General features: G+C 41.1%; 1 protein-coding gene across 5 annotated transcripts in view; it reads right to left on the minus strand.

Annotated features, from left to right (window-relative positions):
• Nucleotides 1-17,209, minus strand: part of ARHGEF6 (Rac/Cdc42 guanine nucleotide exchange factor 6) — a gene marked incomplete at its 5' end in the record, with an annotated part of 144,493 nt that overhangs the window by 85,839 nt on the left and 41,445 nt on the right. For all 5 annotated transcript variants that reach the window (XM_080652835.1, XM_080652834.1, XM_080652833.1 and 2 more), the window contains one exon: nt 2,618-2,688. In XM_080652835.1, the coding sequence (XP_080508961.1) occupies nt 2,618-2,688 (71 nt within the window). The remainder of the gene's footprint in view (nt 1-2,617; nt 2,689-17,209) is intronic.

Genomic DNA, 17,209 nt, shown 5'->3' on the forward strand with positions numbered 1-17,209 from the left:
ATCTCTCTTCCTCATTCTCTCAAAAGTCAATTTTTATTTTTTTTAATATATTTATTGATTTCAGAGAGGAAGGGAGAGATAGAAACATCAATGATGAGAGAGAATCATTGATCGGCTGCCTCCTGCAGAACCCTTACTAGGGATCGAGCCCGCAACCCAGGCATGTGCCCTTGACCGGAATTGAACCTGGGACCCTTCAGTCCCTGGGCCAACGCTCTATCCACTGAGCCAAACCAGTCAGGGCTCAAAAGTCAATTTTTTAAAAAAAACTTCTTTAAAAAGAAGAATCTCCATAAAGGAGAAATAATAATTAAAAAATGCATAGTTCCACCTGGCCAGTGTAGCTTCAGTCCCTATTTTTATTTATAAATATGTATATATCCATATACATACATATATCCCAGGCTAGATATATGCACATGAGTACACACACACTCCCTACTTCAAAGAAAATTTGGCATGAGATTCACCAACATGTTAATACTAATAGTGACTATCTATGAGTGGTGGGATTACAAGTGATATTTATTTTCTTCTTTATGTTTTTTGTGTGTGTTTTTTTAAACAGTTAGTTATATGATGTTATGGAATCAGAAAAAAATGTCCTATCTGTTTTTAAAAAATGGATGAAAAAATCCTTCACTGGTGTTCTTATAAAACTAGCAACAGAAAATATCTACAATTAATGACTCTTAGAGGGAAGAAGAGTTCATATAAGATCATATAGGGACAATTTGCATGCAGGTAAACTTGATTTTCCAGGTCTCCAAATACTATGGGAGGGCTAGAATTTTTTTGATTTGTCTAAGCCAATCAACACAGATTGGGAGGGTGATCAGAGCACTCAGAACATATTTTGAATTAATTGCCTCTAAAATTTTGCTTAAATACTCAAAGCAAAAGAAATGTGGATAAAAAAAACAATAACCAACCCCAATCTCTTCATATACCCATCTAGTTGCAACATTATATCTAACTGGTCTCCACAATTCAGGAATATTTATAAGAAAGATCTACAGCTCCTTCACAGGCCATCATGAGCTCTCCAAGGCATTCTATTTTCTTTATTATGCTTTGGGTTTTAGACAAAATCTATCAAAATTTAAAAATAAACATACAGGATTCGGCAAAATTAGGTTTAAGTTGTATGTGAAACACAGTTTATTCTTGTATTAATTATTATATTTTCCATATGAACTGTAAACCTACTTTTGTCCACCCTGTATATATCTTTTGATCTAACAATTTAACTTCTATGAATTAAACCTAGAAATTTTTATATACTTTGCCAAGTTACACATAGAAGATGTTTGCTGCTGAATTGTTTATAGTAGCAAGGAACTAGAAACAACATACATGAACTCCAGTAGGAGGTGGATGATAAAAATAGAGTTTGTATATACAAGATTTACATAAGGCCCATAAGAATCACAGAGGTTAATCTGCCTTGGATAATTCCAACAATATTATAAATTGGTAGAATCAACAGAGGCAGAGAGAGAGATAAAGCAGAACGATGGATGATATGCTCCAAATACACAGGGAAAATAAGCTATGATAACATGTTCATCCACCATTTGAATGTGTCTTTCTTTAAAAATTAAATCATTGAGAATCACCTAGAAGCTAAAAGAAGTAGTCAGAGTGGAAGGAATAAGGGAACCTAGCTCTGTTGGGTAATATATTTTAACCTCAGAAATGTAAGAGAAAAAATAGTGACAAAATTGTCCTCGATGATATGAAGTTCTGTCTTGACTTTTCACACCAGCTACTGCTGATATCATTATGGAGCAAATTCACTGAAGAGTGAAATTTATTTTTTTGAAACCAAATGTATAGAGATGTTTAAAAACTGTTCATCCATGCACAAAATGAAAGGAATATGCAGTACAAACACACATAGAACACATAGAAAAGTGAAACTGTATTTCAGCAGGGAAGGGGTGTGGGGGAACGATGTGGCTACCAGTCAGGGACTGGGCCATATCAGGAAAGGAGACATGAAGGAAAGCAGAGAGAATATTAAGGAAAGGATATTATTTCTTTTTCAAACAGGAACTTATTTTGAGTATTGCACATGCCCTATCTATACCTAATATATTTTGACATATCTGTGTTCAAGCCAGAGCCATTTAATTCCTCCATCTGTGCCAAAGGACAACCTTCCTTTTGGGTTCTCCTCAAGAACAAAGTTGATAATATTTCAGAGGAAATTATAATTAATTGATTGATTCTAAAATAAAACCACAGTGTGTAATCACTTAAAACTTACTACATTAGAGGAACTTGATAATTCACCTTCTAAATATCTGGTAAGGCTATTTAGTGACAAAATTGGCTACCTAACTGCTGAATTTCCCCATCATGTCTGTAATTTCTCTTTCACTATAGTTTAATAGGCTACAAATGAATTTTTCAGGACAGTGGATGTAAAACTTCCAGGCATATATAAAAGGCCTACAAGTAGAAGAGCTCTATTGTAATGCAGCTGATATTAGACCCTTGTAATGCAACTTTATCCAGTCTTCCATTTGTTTCACCTCAACACATCAATGATTCAATAACTGAAACGTTTCCATATAGTCAAGAAAATTTTGTTCATCATCTGATCACTCACCACGGAATAATAATTCTTGGTAAGTGGTGTAGTTTCAAGTCCTTTGATAGCCTTGGGGGAGAGAGGTCTCTCTGTGAAAAAAAATTTTAATTATATTAATATCATACAAGTATAAGATGAACATTTTATAACATAGGTCAACTAAAATACCATGAATATTATCAAGTGGAAAGATCAATGGAAATGTACATTCCTAAACAAGAAACCATAATTTTACCAAACTACATATGGTCAAAGTTAGATCTTCTTGTCCAGGTCCATCAATTTCTGAGGGGGAGAATAAGCCAAGGAGTTAAGGTCTAGCTACTTAATGCCAGGGTGGGGGCAAGAACTTCACTCCCAGCTTCAGCTTGTTCCATTCAACTTATCAAAACAGATAAATAAGCAAGGCCAACACTAACCAAATGCATATTTGTAACTTGCAACTTACAATTTAAGTATAATATAAATAATAATAACCATAATTTCTTAGGGCTATCTACTGTGCCAAAAATAAAATAATCAGAATACATAATACACTAAAAACAAGCAGAAAACTCTTCTCTTTTATGCATCATTTTAATATTAATACACTATGCTGTAAAATGCTGCCTTTCTTTCACAAAGTTAATTTTACCTATTAAACTCATGATAAGAGACATCCTAGTACCTTTTTTCTTTAAAAAAGAAAAGTAGTTAATAAAAATACAAGACATGGATGATAAATATTTAATAGTCACTACATACTATCTTTCCTACCCTCATTTTCTCCTTTGCTTCATTTTGTTTTATATTCCACTTTTATCTTGCTACATTGTATGCAGTTTTAACCTCTTTCTGAAGTATGAGGGAGTATAAATAACCAAATAATATAACATCAGGCCTTAATTTTTCTTTTTTAAAAATTATATTTTCTAGTTTTAAATATATTACATATCCACCCTAAAAATGCAAAACATAGAAAAAATTTTTAAAAGAAAAACAACGGTTGGCCCATCACCCAGAGTAACATTTTGAAGTGTGTCTTCTCAAACATACACACATACAAATGGATCTTTCTTACTTTACCTACAGTTGTAATTCTACTACTACAACATTATTTCATGGATGATTTCCCATTTAACCTTTATTTCTAATTATTATTATATTTAAAATATCCCTTATGTTTATTTGACTCATAACAGCTTTTAAAACATTTTTTACTTCTACAACCCTGTCAGGCAGAAATGATCTCTCATTTTGCAGAGGTCACTAAGGTTCAGAAAGGTGGTGTCAGCTGCCTAATGGTATGAATCTGAGAAATGGCAGAGCCAAGACTAAAAGCGCAGGTGTGTCTTGATAAGGGGTTATGCTTCTAACCAATATGAGGTCCTGAGATAAAGTTATTGAAGGTTTCAATTGATGGGTAATGGTTCCTACTGGAGTTCAGAAGGACCATCAGTTTGACCTGGGATGGTCAGAGAATACCTTGCTGGGCAGAGGACACGTGATCTGGCTCTGGAAGGTGGCTAGAATTCAAACAGGCATAGAAGACAGTAGGGAGTTTCGTAGTCAGGGAAGATTCCAGAAGCACAGCTATAGTAATTGATAATGCTCAAGGCAGAACTGTTCCTGTGATGGAGAATTGTACAGCTGTGCCAGGCTGAGCAGAGTGGAAACAAAGTAAAAAGGCAACAATGAAGGCCAATTTGATCATTTCCCAGTGATGACAAATAGTTTATGCTATTTCAAGTTCTGCTTGGATCCACTTGATGGCTTCGCAATGCTTTACTGGGTGAACCTGAGCAATGTGGAACCACCTTGCCTATTACTTGAGATTATAAGTGGCAGAGACAGTACTCAAACCCAAGTATTGCATTGCCAAATCTGGTGTTCTTTCCAATACACCATGGTTTTGCACTCTTAGACATATTAAAAATTGACCATTACCAAATTCTTTTAGTTTTGTATTAGGCAAATTTTCTACAACGTAGCTCTAATGGTTCTACTTAGAACTCAGTTGTTCTGTGGAAATATAATGTAAACCAGTCTTGATAAAAATAAAATTTTCTAGCCCAGCCGGCATGGCTCAGTGGTTGAGTGTCAACCTATAAACTAGGAGATCACAGTTCAATTCCCGGTCAGGGCACATGCCCGGATTGTGGGCTCCATCCCCAGTGTAGGGCATGCAGGAGGCAGCCATCAATGATTCTCTCTCATCATTGATGTTTCAATCTCTCGCTCCCTCTCCGTTCCTCTCTAAAATCAATTAAAATATATATTTAAAAATAAATAAATAAAATTTTCTAAAAATAACAGCAAGATGTGGTCACCTTTCAAAAGCAAGGCCAAAGGAAAGGGTACACAGTAATTAGAGACTGCCAAGACATAGAAGAGGAAAGGAAAGGCCATAGGAATGGGTCTTTGTAATTGAAACAAAATGTTAACTAAGTGACTTAGAACTGAGAATCATGACTTGAAAAGAAAGAAGTGGCTGCCATGGAGATTACTGGGTGGATGAACATGATATAAAAGAGCTGGTGCTTTGATAGGTCAATAAAATTGTCAAACCTCTAGCAAGACTGACAGAAAAAAAAGTGAGAAGACACTAATTACCAATATGAGGAGTGAAACAGGAGATATCACTACAAACCCTAGAGATATCAATAATATAATAAAAGAGTACTATGAAAAACTCTACACACATAAATCTGATAATTAGAGTGTAGTGAATCAATTCCTCAGAAAATAAAAACTATCTCAACTCACCAAAATTAAGTAGACAATTTGAATAGCTTTATAACTATTAAGGTAATTGAATTTGTAAATTTAAAACTCTGGTAAAAGGAAAAGTCCATGTCCATACCCTCTCACCAGAGAATTCTATCAAATGTTAAGGAAGAAGCAATACAAATTCTTCACAATCTATTATATAAAATAAAAGAAGACCACTTTCCAACTCATTTTATAAAGTCACTCTTATAGAGACACAAAAAAAAAAACCAAAGACAGCACACACAAAAAAAATCAGACCAACATTCTTCATGAATATCTTAACAAAGTATCCTATCTAATAAAGAGGGACTATGCTAATTGACTGCCATGCCCTCAAAGATGGCGGCGCCCACAGCCACAAGATGGTGGTGCCCAGTCCCCTCAGCCCCGCTGGGGTGGCAGGCATGCAGCAAGGCCTGCCTTCAGAGTCCCCCAGTCCCCTCAGCCCCCCAGCCACACAGGGCTGGCCCGAGGCCCAGGCAAGCCTCAGATGGCAGCTGCCCAGCCACCCAGGGACACCCGAGGCTCAGGTAACCAGGGCCGCCCAAGGCTTGCACTGCCGGCAGTGGCAGCAGCAAAGGTGTGATGGGGTGTCACCTTCCCCTGATCACCGGGTCACCTCCCGCCCCTGAGGGCTCTCAGACTGTGAGACGGGGCAGGCCGGGCTGAGGGATCCCCACTCCAGAGCATGAATTTTCATGCACCGGGCCTCTAGTTAACAAATATAATTCAGCAATATTAAAAGAATTGTATACTATGTAATTCATCCCAGGGATGAAAGGTTGGTTAAATATTCAAGAATCAATCAGTGTAACCCACAATAATAATCTAAACAGAAAAATCATATGATAATGTTACATGACAAAACTGAACACCCTTCAAGAAAATAAAACTTCCAGTCCTGGCCGGTATGACTCAGGGGGTGGAGCAACAGCTGGGTTCGCTGTCCTTAGTGACGACATACCTGCGTTGCAGGTTCGAGCCCCAGTCCCTGATGGGGCGTGTGTAGGAGGCAACTAATCAATGTGTCTCTCTCACGTCAATCTCTCTCCTTCTCTCCCTCTCTCCCTCTCTCCCTCTCTCCCTCCTTCCCTCTCTTTCTTCCTTCCACTCTCTCTAAAAATCAATGGGGAAAAGTATCCTCTGGTGAGGATTAACAAGAAAGATAAAAGAAAAAAACTTCCAGAAAAGAATAGGAATAAATATCAACTTTTGCAACTCAATAAAGAACATCTATGGCTCAAAGTGGCAACATTCTGGTGCACAGGATGATACTGAGCCACACCAGCCAGAGCTCATCAATGCTTTCTTAAAGAATATAAGTGGGTTAGCCTTCTTTCCTGCAGGGAAGAAAAGCAGGTGGAGAGGAGGAAAGATAGCGACTGGCAGGAAGGTAGGGAGGGATAGTGTGTGGGAGAGTGAGGGAGCAATAGAGGTGTGTGTGGACGTGTGTGGGTGTGTGTGTGAGTGAAATAGGGATAGTTAGACCCTGAAGTTCTTCCAGAGGGCTGCCAATCTGGGCAGTCTTAGACAGCAAAACCCCGCTGCCACTGCAAACACTCTGGGGAGGACACTGGCGGCACAGAGACCACGCCACCTTGAAGAACAGAACTGCTTGAGACAAGAGTCCTAGCCGCACCAACACCCAGTCTGGTCTCAGAAGCAAACCAGGACCCTACAGTCACTCTGGTAAAAGACCTGCGATCATTACTGCAGACCCAGGGACACCAAGACTCCAGGCACCACAGCCGCAGATTTCTGTGAGTCACAAAGCCAATACCCCTCCCCTGCCACCCCAGCTGCAGCGACATAGAAACTACCAGACCCCAGCCGCACAATAAGGCTTTCTGCACACACAAAGCAGTGGAGACTCTGCCTGACTTTGAGCCTTGGTGTCGGACATGGGAAGTTTGTTTCCCACGACTCGTCTCCATGTCAAGAGAGACCGAGCTGAATTTGAGCCTAGCTGCTCATCCTTAGGGAGGTAGTTTTCTGTGACCAGATCCCACGCCCACGCAGGGCAGGGAGACAGCGCTGAACTTGAGCCCGGACTTGCAAACTCGGGGAATTTGTTTCCCGCAACTTGTCTCAACACCCAGGCAGAGAGACTGAGCTGAATTTGAACTTAGCTGCTCATCCTTAGGGAGGTTGTTTTCTGCGACCAGATCCCACGCCCACGCAGGGCAGGGAGACAGCCCTGAATTTGAGCCTGGACTTGAGAACTCAGGGATTTTGTTTCAGGCGACTAGTCTCTGCTCCCAGGCAGGAAGACAAAGCTGAATTTGAGCCTAGCTGCTCATCCCTAGGGAGGTAGTTTTCTGCGACCAGATCCCGTGCCCACACAGGGCAGGGAGACAGCGCTGAACTTGAGCCTGTACTTGTGAACTCGGGGAATTTGTATCCCACGACTGGTCTCCACGCCCAGGCAGGGAGGCAGTCCAGGATTTGAGCATAGGTGCACGACCTTGGGGAGATTGTTTTCTGCGACCAGATCCTGCACCTGTGCAGGGAGACAGCGCTGAATTTGAGACTGGGGGTGCAAACCCGGAGAGTTTGTTTCACCTTAGCAGAGAGGCTGCACTGAATTTGAACCTGGATGTGCGCACTTGGGGAGTTTGTTCCCCACGAGCAGACCCTGTGCCCACACAGGGAGGCAGAGCTGAATTTGAACCTGGGTGCATGGACACAGGGAGTTTGTTTTCCACAGTGCACACCCACGTGACCAGACCCCACACCCACACTAAGTGGCAGTGCCACCTGACTTTGATTCAGGGCAAGCACACACAGAAGGCTGTTTACCGCAGGGCAGAAGTGGACGTCCTGCCAACACAGAGCAACTGAGCAACCCGGTCTCCCAAGCAGATCGGGGACCCTGAATCTCCACGCAAGAGGCAGCAATGAGCACCAGTGACTAGACTCTGTTCCTCATTGAGTGCGCCTGGGATCCCTGATTCCCAATACATTCACACTAAGAACCAGCGACTCCAATTCTTGGGGCATGTGCAAACAGGGACCCTGATTCTCAGTGCAAGGTAGCACCAAGCAACAGAGACTCTGATACTTGATTCAGGACATGGATACAGGGAGCCTCTGACTCCTGACATGCAATAGGGGACTTTGATTTTTGGCACACGCCAGTGGGTTCTCTGTTTCAATGTGGCACAGGCCACACTAAGTCCCTGATTCTAGGTGCACACACGAGGCCACACTAAGCACCAGTGACTCTGACCAAGGGCGAGTATGGCTCCCACCAACCCACAGCAACCGCATGTCTTGGTGTCACAGCTCTTCAGTGACACTTTGGGAGTACAAAACTCCCACTGCACACGGCCCAGGCCCCCGCAACTCGACATCTGAACTTTCTGGTGATAGTCAGAATGGGGAGACAACGAAGCAATCCCCAGAGGAAAGGAAAGGAAGAATCGCCAAGAAAGGAAATAAGTGAAACAGAAGCATGCAACATGACAGAAAAAGAATTCAGAGTAATGGTCATACAGTTCATACACCGGATGGACGAAAAAATCAACAACCTATGAAAAAATCAGGAAGAAGTGAAGAATGATACAGCTATAATCAAAAACACCATGGAAGGCGTCAACAGTAGACTAGAAGAAGCAGAGGACCGAATTAGTGAGTTAGAAGATCAGGTACAGAAACTAGCCCAATCTGAACAGCAACTAAAGAAAAAAATTAAAAAGCAGGAGGAGAGCCTAAGGGAGCTTTCAGACAATGCAAAACAAAATAACATATGTATAATAGGGCTGCCAGAAGGACAAGAAGAGCAGCAAGGGTTAAAAAACCTATTTGAAGAAATAATGCCAGAAAACTTCCCTGATATGGGGAAGAAAAAAGTTACTCAAGTACAGAAAGTCACAAGCAAGATGAATCCCAAAAGACCCACACCAAGACATGCCAAAATTACAATGGCAATGTTATTGACAAACAGAGAATCTTAAAGGCTGCAAGAGAGAGACAGAAAGTTACCTACAAAGGATCCCTCATCAGATTATTAAATGATTTCTCAACAGAAACACATCAAGCTAGAACTGAATGGAAGGAGATATAAAAAGTGATGCAAAGCAAGGGACTGAATCCAAGAATACTTTATCCAGCAAGACTATCAATCAAAATTGAAAGGGAAATCAAGAGCTTTGAAGACAAAAAAAGGCTAAGGGAGTTTATCACTACCAAGACAACAATGCAAGAAATGCTAAAGGGGATGCTGTAAAAAGAAGAAACAAAAAGGTAAGAAGGAATACAGCCTCAAAAAATAAAAATGGCTACAAACAAGTACCTTTCAATAATAACTTTAAACGTAAATGGACTAAATGCTCCAATCAAAAGACATCGAAAGGCTGAATGGATAAAAAAAAAACATAACCCATATATATGCTGTCTACAAGAGACCCACCTCAGAACAAGGGACTCACACAGACTGAAAGTGAAGGGATGGAAAAATATCTTTCAGGCAAAAAGAAATGAAAAAAAAAGCTGGAGTAGCAATACTTATATCTGACAAAATAGACCTCAAAGTGAAGGCCATAACAAGAGAAAAGGAAGACTGCTTCATAATACTAAAGGGATCGATACAACAAGAGGATATAACCCTGGTAAACATATATGCACCCAATGCAGGAACACCCAAATACATAAAAAAAAAAAAAAACTCCTGGGAAGATATCAAGGGAGAGATCGACAACAATACAATCATAGTAGGAAACTTTAATACACCACTGACATCACTGGATAAATTCTCTAGACAAAAAATCAGCAAAGAAACATCAATCCTAAATGATTCACTAGATCAGATGGACTTAATTGACATCTTCATAACATTTCATCCCAAAGCCACAGAATATACGTTCTTCTCAAGTGCACATGGGACATTTTCAAAAATAGACCACATACTGGGTCACAAGCAAAGTCTCCCCAAGTTCAAGAGGATTGAAATCATACCAAGCATCTTCTCGGACCACAATGGCATAATATTAGAAATAAACTACAATAAAAACAATCCAAAACACTCAAACACTTGGAAGCTGAATAGCATGTTATTAAATATTGATTGGGTTACCAATGAGATCAAAGAAGAAATTAGAAACATTCTGGAAACTAATGACAACAAAAACACAACAATCCAAAACCTATGGGACACAATGAAAGCAGACCTGAGAGGGAGGTTTATAGCTCTACAGGCCTACCTCAAAAAACAAGAAAAAATGATAGTGAATCATCTAATGCTACAACTCAAAGAATTAGAAAGAGAGCAACAAGAAAAACCCAGAGTGAGCAGATGGAAGGAGATAATAAAGATTTGAGCAGAAATAAATGACAAAGAGGAAAAAAAATACAAAAGATCAATGAAACCAAGAGCTGGTTCTTTGGAAGGATAAGCAAGATTGATGAAACTCTAGCCAGGCTCACCAAGAAGCAAAGAGAGAGGACTCAAATTAACAAAATCAGAAATGATAGAGGCGAAATAACAACAGACCCCATAGGAATACAAAGGATTGCTTAAAAATATTATGAACAACTCTATTCCAAAAAACTGGACAACCTGGAGGAAATGGACATATTCATATAAAAATACAACCTTCCAAAACTCAATCAGGAAGATTCTAAAAATCTTAATAGGCCAATAACTATGGAAGAAATTGAATCAGTCATCAAAAAGCTTCCAGCAAACAAAAGCCCAGGGCCAGACAGCTTCACAGCAGAGTTATACCAAACATTCAAGGAAGAACTAAAACCTATCTTCCTCAGACTATTCCAAAAAATTCAAGAGGAAGGAACACTTCCAAGCTCCTTCTATGAAGCCAGCATCACCCTAATACCAAAACCAGATAAAGACAACACAATGAAAGAGAATTACAGGCCGATATCCCTCATGAACATAGATGCCAAAATCCTCAACAAAATTCTAGCAAATCGGATCCAGCAGTACATCAGAAAGATCATATACCATGACCAAGCAGGATTTATCCCAGAGATTCAAGGATGGTACAATATCCGCAAATTAATAATTGTGATACATCACATAAACAAATTAAGGGAGAAAAATCACATAGTCATATCAATTGATGCAGAAAAAGCATTTGACAAAATCCAACATTTTTTCTTGATAAAAACTCTCAACAAGGTGGGAATAGAAGGATCATACCCTCAACATCATAAAAGCCATATATAACAAACTAACAGCCAGCATCACACTCAATGGACAAAAACTAAAGCCATTTCCCCTAAAAACAGGAACAAGACAGGGATGCCCTCTCTCACCACTCCTGTTCAACATAGTACTTGAAGTACTAGCCATTGCGATCAGACAAGAAGAAGAAATAAAAGGCATCCAAATTGGAAAAGAAGAAGTAAAACTGTCATTATTCGCAGATGACATGATACTATACATGGAAAACCCTAAAGACTCCATCAAAAAATTATTAGACTTAATAAATGAATTCGGCAATGTAGCAGGATACAAAATTAACGCCAAGAAATCTATGGCATTCCTATACACCAATAATGAACTTACTGAAAGAGAGACTAAAAAAGCAATCCCATTTACCATCACAACAAAAAAATTAAGATACCTAGGAATAAACTTAACTAAGGAGGTAAAAGACCTATATGTGGAATACTCCAGGACACTGAAAAAAGAGATAGAGGAAGACGTAAACAGATGGAAGAACATACCGTGTTCATGGATTGGTAGAATCAACATCATCAAAACGTCCACACTACCCAAAGCAATCTATAGATTCAATGCAATCCCCATTAAAATACCAATGGCATATTTCACAGACCTAAAATGAACTCTCCAAAAATTCATCTGGAATAAAAAAAGACCCCGAATGGCTGCAGCAATCCTGAGAAAGAAGAACAAAGTAGGTGGGATCTCAATACTAGATATCAAGCTGTATTACAAAGCCACTGTTCTCAAAAGAGCCTGGTACTGGCACAAGAACAGACATATAGATCAATGGAAAAGAATAGAGAACCCAGAAATCGACCCAAACCCCTATGCCCAATTAATATTCAACAAAGGAGTCATGAACATACAATGGAGTCAAGACAGGCTCTTCAACAAATGGTGTTGGGAAAATTGGACAGATACATGCAAAAAAAATGAAACTAGACCACCAACTTACATCATACACAAAAATAAACTCAAAATGGAAAAAGGAATTAAACATGAGATGGGAAGTCATAAAAATACTAGAGGAATCCACAGGCAGTAAAATCTCAGACATATGCCGAAGGAACGTCTTCACTGATACTGCTCCTAGGGCAATGGAAAATAAAGAGAAAATAAACAAATGGGACTACATCAAAATAAAACGCTTTTGCACATCAAAGGAAACCATCAACAAAACAAGAAAGCCCATTGCATGGGAGAACATATTTGCCAATGTTATCACTGATAAAGGTTTAATCTCCAACATCTACACGGAACTCATACAACTCAATAAAAGGAAGATAAACAATCCAATCAAGAAATGGGCAATGGACCTAAATAGAATCTTTTTGAAAGAAGACAGAAGGAAGGCCAAGAGACATATGAAAACATGCTCAAAGTCACTAATTATCAGAGAGATGCAAATCAAAACGACAATGTGGTACCATCTCACACCTGTCAGAATGGCTGTCATCAACAAATCAATAAACAACAAATGTTGGAGAGGATGCGGAGAAAAGGGAACCCTGGTGCACTGCTGGTGGGAATGCAGACTGGTGCAGCCACTGTGGAGAACAATATGGAGTTTCCTCAAAAAACTAAAAATGGAACTCCCATTTGACCCAGTAATACCACTTCTAGGAATATATCCCAAGAAGCTAGAAACATCAATCAGAAAGGATATATGCACCCCTATGTTCATAGCAGCACAATTTACCATAGCTAAGATTTGGAATCAGGAGCCTAAGTGCCCATCAGTAGATGAGTGGATTAAAAAACTGTGGTACATCTACACAATGGAATACTACGCTGTGCTAAAAATGAAGGAATTCCTACCATTTGCAACAACATGGATGGAACTGGAGAGCATTATGCTAAGTGAAATAAGCCAGTCAGAGAAAGATAAATATCACATGATCTTACTCATCTATGGGAAATAATGAACAACATAAACTAATGATCAAAAACAGATCCAGAGTCAGGAAAGCATCGATCAGACTGTCAAACCTCAGAGAGAATGTAGGGGAGGGTGGGTGTAAGGGCGAGAGATCAACCAAAGGACTTGTATGCATGCATATAAGCCTAATCAGTGGACACAGACAACAGGGGGGTGAGGGCATGAGTGGGGGGGGGGTTGGGGAGGTAATGGGGGATAAGGACACATATATAATAGCTTAACCAATAAAGAAATTAAAATGCAAGAGCATCTATGAAAACCTATAGCTAGCATCTTACATAATGGTGAAAGACCAAATGATTTCCCCCCTAGGATCAGGAACAAGGCAAGGATGTCTGCCCTCGCCACTCTTTTTTTTTTTTTTTTCAATTACTTTTGAAACTTAATGTTATATTGGTTTCAGGTGTATAACATAGTGATTAGAAATTTATATCACTTATGAAGTGACCATCCCGATTAGTCTAGTGCCTATCTCACCACTCTTATTCAGCAGAGTGCTGGAAGTTCTAGCTCTTCTTGCAGGTTTGGCAAGGGCAATCAAAACAAAAAGAGTAGAAGGAAGACAGATTTGGAAGTACAGACTTGGGAAGTCTAAAAACATGCAGCCCTTGTAACTGACTGGCCCTATTGGGGGGTGGGGAATCAAGGGGTGGCTACAAAAAGAAAAACACCAGCTCTGTGCCTCAGTGAGTTTCCTACCTCTGGTTCCTCTCTGCCCCCCACCCCCACTGCTACCATTGCTTACTCCTGCCATGTGCAGTTCTCTGTGAAACCTACACTGAGCAACATGCAGAGAAGGAGCAAAGATGTGGAGGTTCAGAGAAGACATGTTCAATCCCTGGGTGTATTTCAATGTGACCTAACTGGAACTAACATCCTATCTAATAAAAGATTAATATGCAAATTAACCATCATTCCACTACACCCACAAGCCACACCCAGCAGCCAATCAGGAGCGAGTATGCAAATTAATCCAACCAAGATGGCTGCAGCCACAAAGTGAGCAGGAGGCTTGGGTTTCCCCGGCCATGGAGGAAGCCAAGTTTTCTGCACACCCTGGCAGGCCCAGGCCTCCACTCAAGGCTAGAAAGTTTCAATTATAGAAGATAAATAAATACCAACAAAAATGGCGGCAGCCACAGAGCTGGAGATAGCAGGAGGCTTGTGTTGCCCCTAGCGATGGAGGAAGCCAAGCTTCCACAGCCCTGGCCTGCCTTGGCCTCCTCCGCTCAAGGCTACAAAGTTTCAATTATAGAAGATAAATAAATCCCAACAAAAATGGCTGCAGCCATGGAGCAAGCAGGAGTCTTGGCTCTGCTCAAGTCTACAAAGTTTCAATTATAGAAGATAAATAAATCCCAGTTACTAGGGCCTCTGCTTGTGTCACTGGGGGGCATGGCTGGCCTGCAAACCACCACAGGCCCCTCGCCCAGGCCACCCCACACCCCAAGTGAACCCCCACCCTGATCCGGGACACCCTTCAGGGCAAACCAGCTGGCCCCCACCCGTGCACCAGGCCTCTATCCTATCTAATAAAAGAGTGATATGCAAATTGACCATCACTCCAACACACAAGATGGCTGCCCCCATGTGGTCAAAGATGGCTGCCCCCATGTGGACACAAGATGGCCACCACAAGATGGCGAGCCAGGGAGGGCAGTTGGGAGGGACCAGGCCTGCAAGGGAGGGCAGTTGTGGGCCATCAGGCCAGCAGGAGAGGGCAGTTGGGAGGAACCAGGCCTACAAGGGGGGACGGTTGTGGGCAATCAAGCCTGCAGGGGAGGGCAGTTAGGTGTGACCAGGCCGGCAGAGGAGGGAAGTTGGGGGTGACTGGGCCTGCAGGGAAGGGCAGTTAGGGGTGACCAGGCCTGCAGGGGAGGTCAGTTAGAAGCAAACAGGCTGGCAGGGGAGCAGTTAGGCATCAATCAGGCTGGCAGGGGAGTGTTTAGCGGGTGATCAGGCTGGCAGGCAGAAGCGGTTAGGGGCAATCAGGAAGGCAGGCAGATGAGCAGTTGGAAGCCAGCAGTCCTGGATTGTGATAGGGATGTCCGACTGCCCATTTAGGCCCGATCCTGGTAGGATCGGGCCTAAACGGGCAGTCAGACATCCCTCTAGGGGTCCCAGATTGGAGAGGGCGCAGGCTGGGCTGAGTGACACACACACCCCCATGCACGAATTTTGTGCACCGGGCCTCTAGTCAAAACATAAACATTTTAGGTGGTGATTCTAAGGCAATGAAAAGATTGGTCAATTCAATTTAATCACTAAAAAAATATCGGCATAATGTAGAATTCAAATGTGTTATTTGGCACAATATAACTCAAATAACAACAGTGTCACATCTATACTAACAATAGGGTAATATGCTAATTAGACCAGATATCTTTTGGACATCATTCTGGACAAAGCCACGGTGGCAGGGGCTGAGGCAGAGGTGGTTAGGGGTGATCAGGTCAGCAGAGGAGGGCAGTTAAGGGTGATCAGGCTGGCAGGGGAGCAGTTAGGGGGCGATCAGGCCAGCAGGGGAGCAGTTAGGGGGCGATCAGGCCGGCAGGCAGAGGCTGTTAGAGGCAATCAGGATGGCAGGCAGAGGCAGTTAGGGGTGATCAGGTAGGCAGGCAAGCAAGCAGTTAGGAGTCAGCGGTCCCGGATTGTGGGATCAGGCCTAAACTAGCAGTAGGACATACTGCAAGGGGTCCCGGATTGGAGAAGGTGCAGGCCGGGCTGAGGGATTCCCCTCCTCCCATGCACAAATTTCATGCATTGGGCCTCTAGTATATATATATGAAGCACTTCAATTCCTGATATAAAGATTTCTTTCTAATTAACTCTTTTTTTATACCAATTAACTTTTGATTCTTTCCCTTCCCTTACTGATATTCAGAGTCCACCCCCTATTGGTGGTGATAAGACAAAAAGAAATCTAGTGACAACTAGTTTCTCTGGATATGAAACATCTAGGTGATATACCCAAGAGATTAAAACAGGAAGTCTAAATATAAATCTCAATCCAAGTTTTGGTATATAATCAGTAGAGTCATTTCTTAATCTGCCTTAATACAAATTTAATTAGGCATCTACCTAATTCCCTCATTTGATATCTGTATTTACCTTCTAATAAGAAGTTTTAGAAGAAGGATTTAATGACCCCTTAATTGAATCAGTTGTATGACAGTAGAGTTTAAAACTCTAAATTGAAGGTTTCATTTCAATGAGATGTGCATTTAATCTATGAATCATTTTTTAAAAAAACTCCTTAAAGAGAAATCTTCTTTCCTAAGCTTATACATCGGTATGAACTTCCCGGAAAGAAATAAAAGTTGGTAAGTATTTTCTAGACCAAACATAAAAAAGCATAGCATTGAGTTTAAAATGTCCCTCAGCAGTATCCTACTCACTCTTGTAGCAGCAAGAGTTGGGATGGGGAAGAATTTAAGTCAACAAAGACCTGATACCTACTTTCCTAACAAGACATTTTCATTACATCAAGCTAATCTCTCCCACTGTTCCCCAAGCTCACTCTGCTCAATCCTACTGCAGATCCTTTGTGGTTTTGTTCTCTCTGATCAATCACTGACTTAGATTGTCCCCCACTCTCTTTTGGGCCTACCCACAGTCTACATGTCTCTGGGGGTTCAATTCAAGCCCTACCTTCTCTGTGAAGCCTTCCCCAGCCTCTCCAGCCACAGTGCATTCTCTGTCCACTGATGATCTGCTATATATTTTATAC

This window comes from Plecotus auritus, assembly GCF_963455305.1.
Source record: "Plecotus auritus genome assembly, chromosome: X".
Classification (NCBI taxonomy): domain Eukaryota; kingdom Metazoa; phylum Chordata; class Mammalia; order Chiroptera; family Vespertilionidae; genus Plecotus; species Plecotus auritus.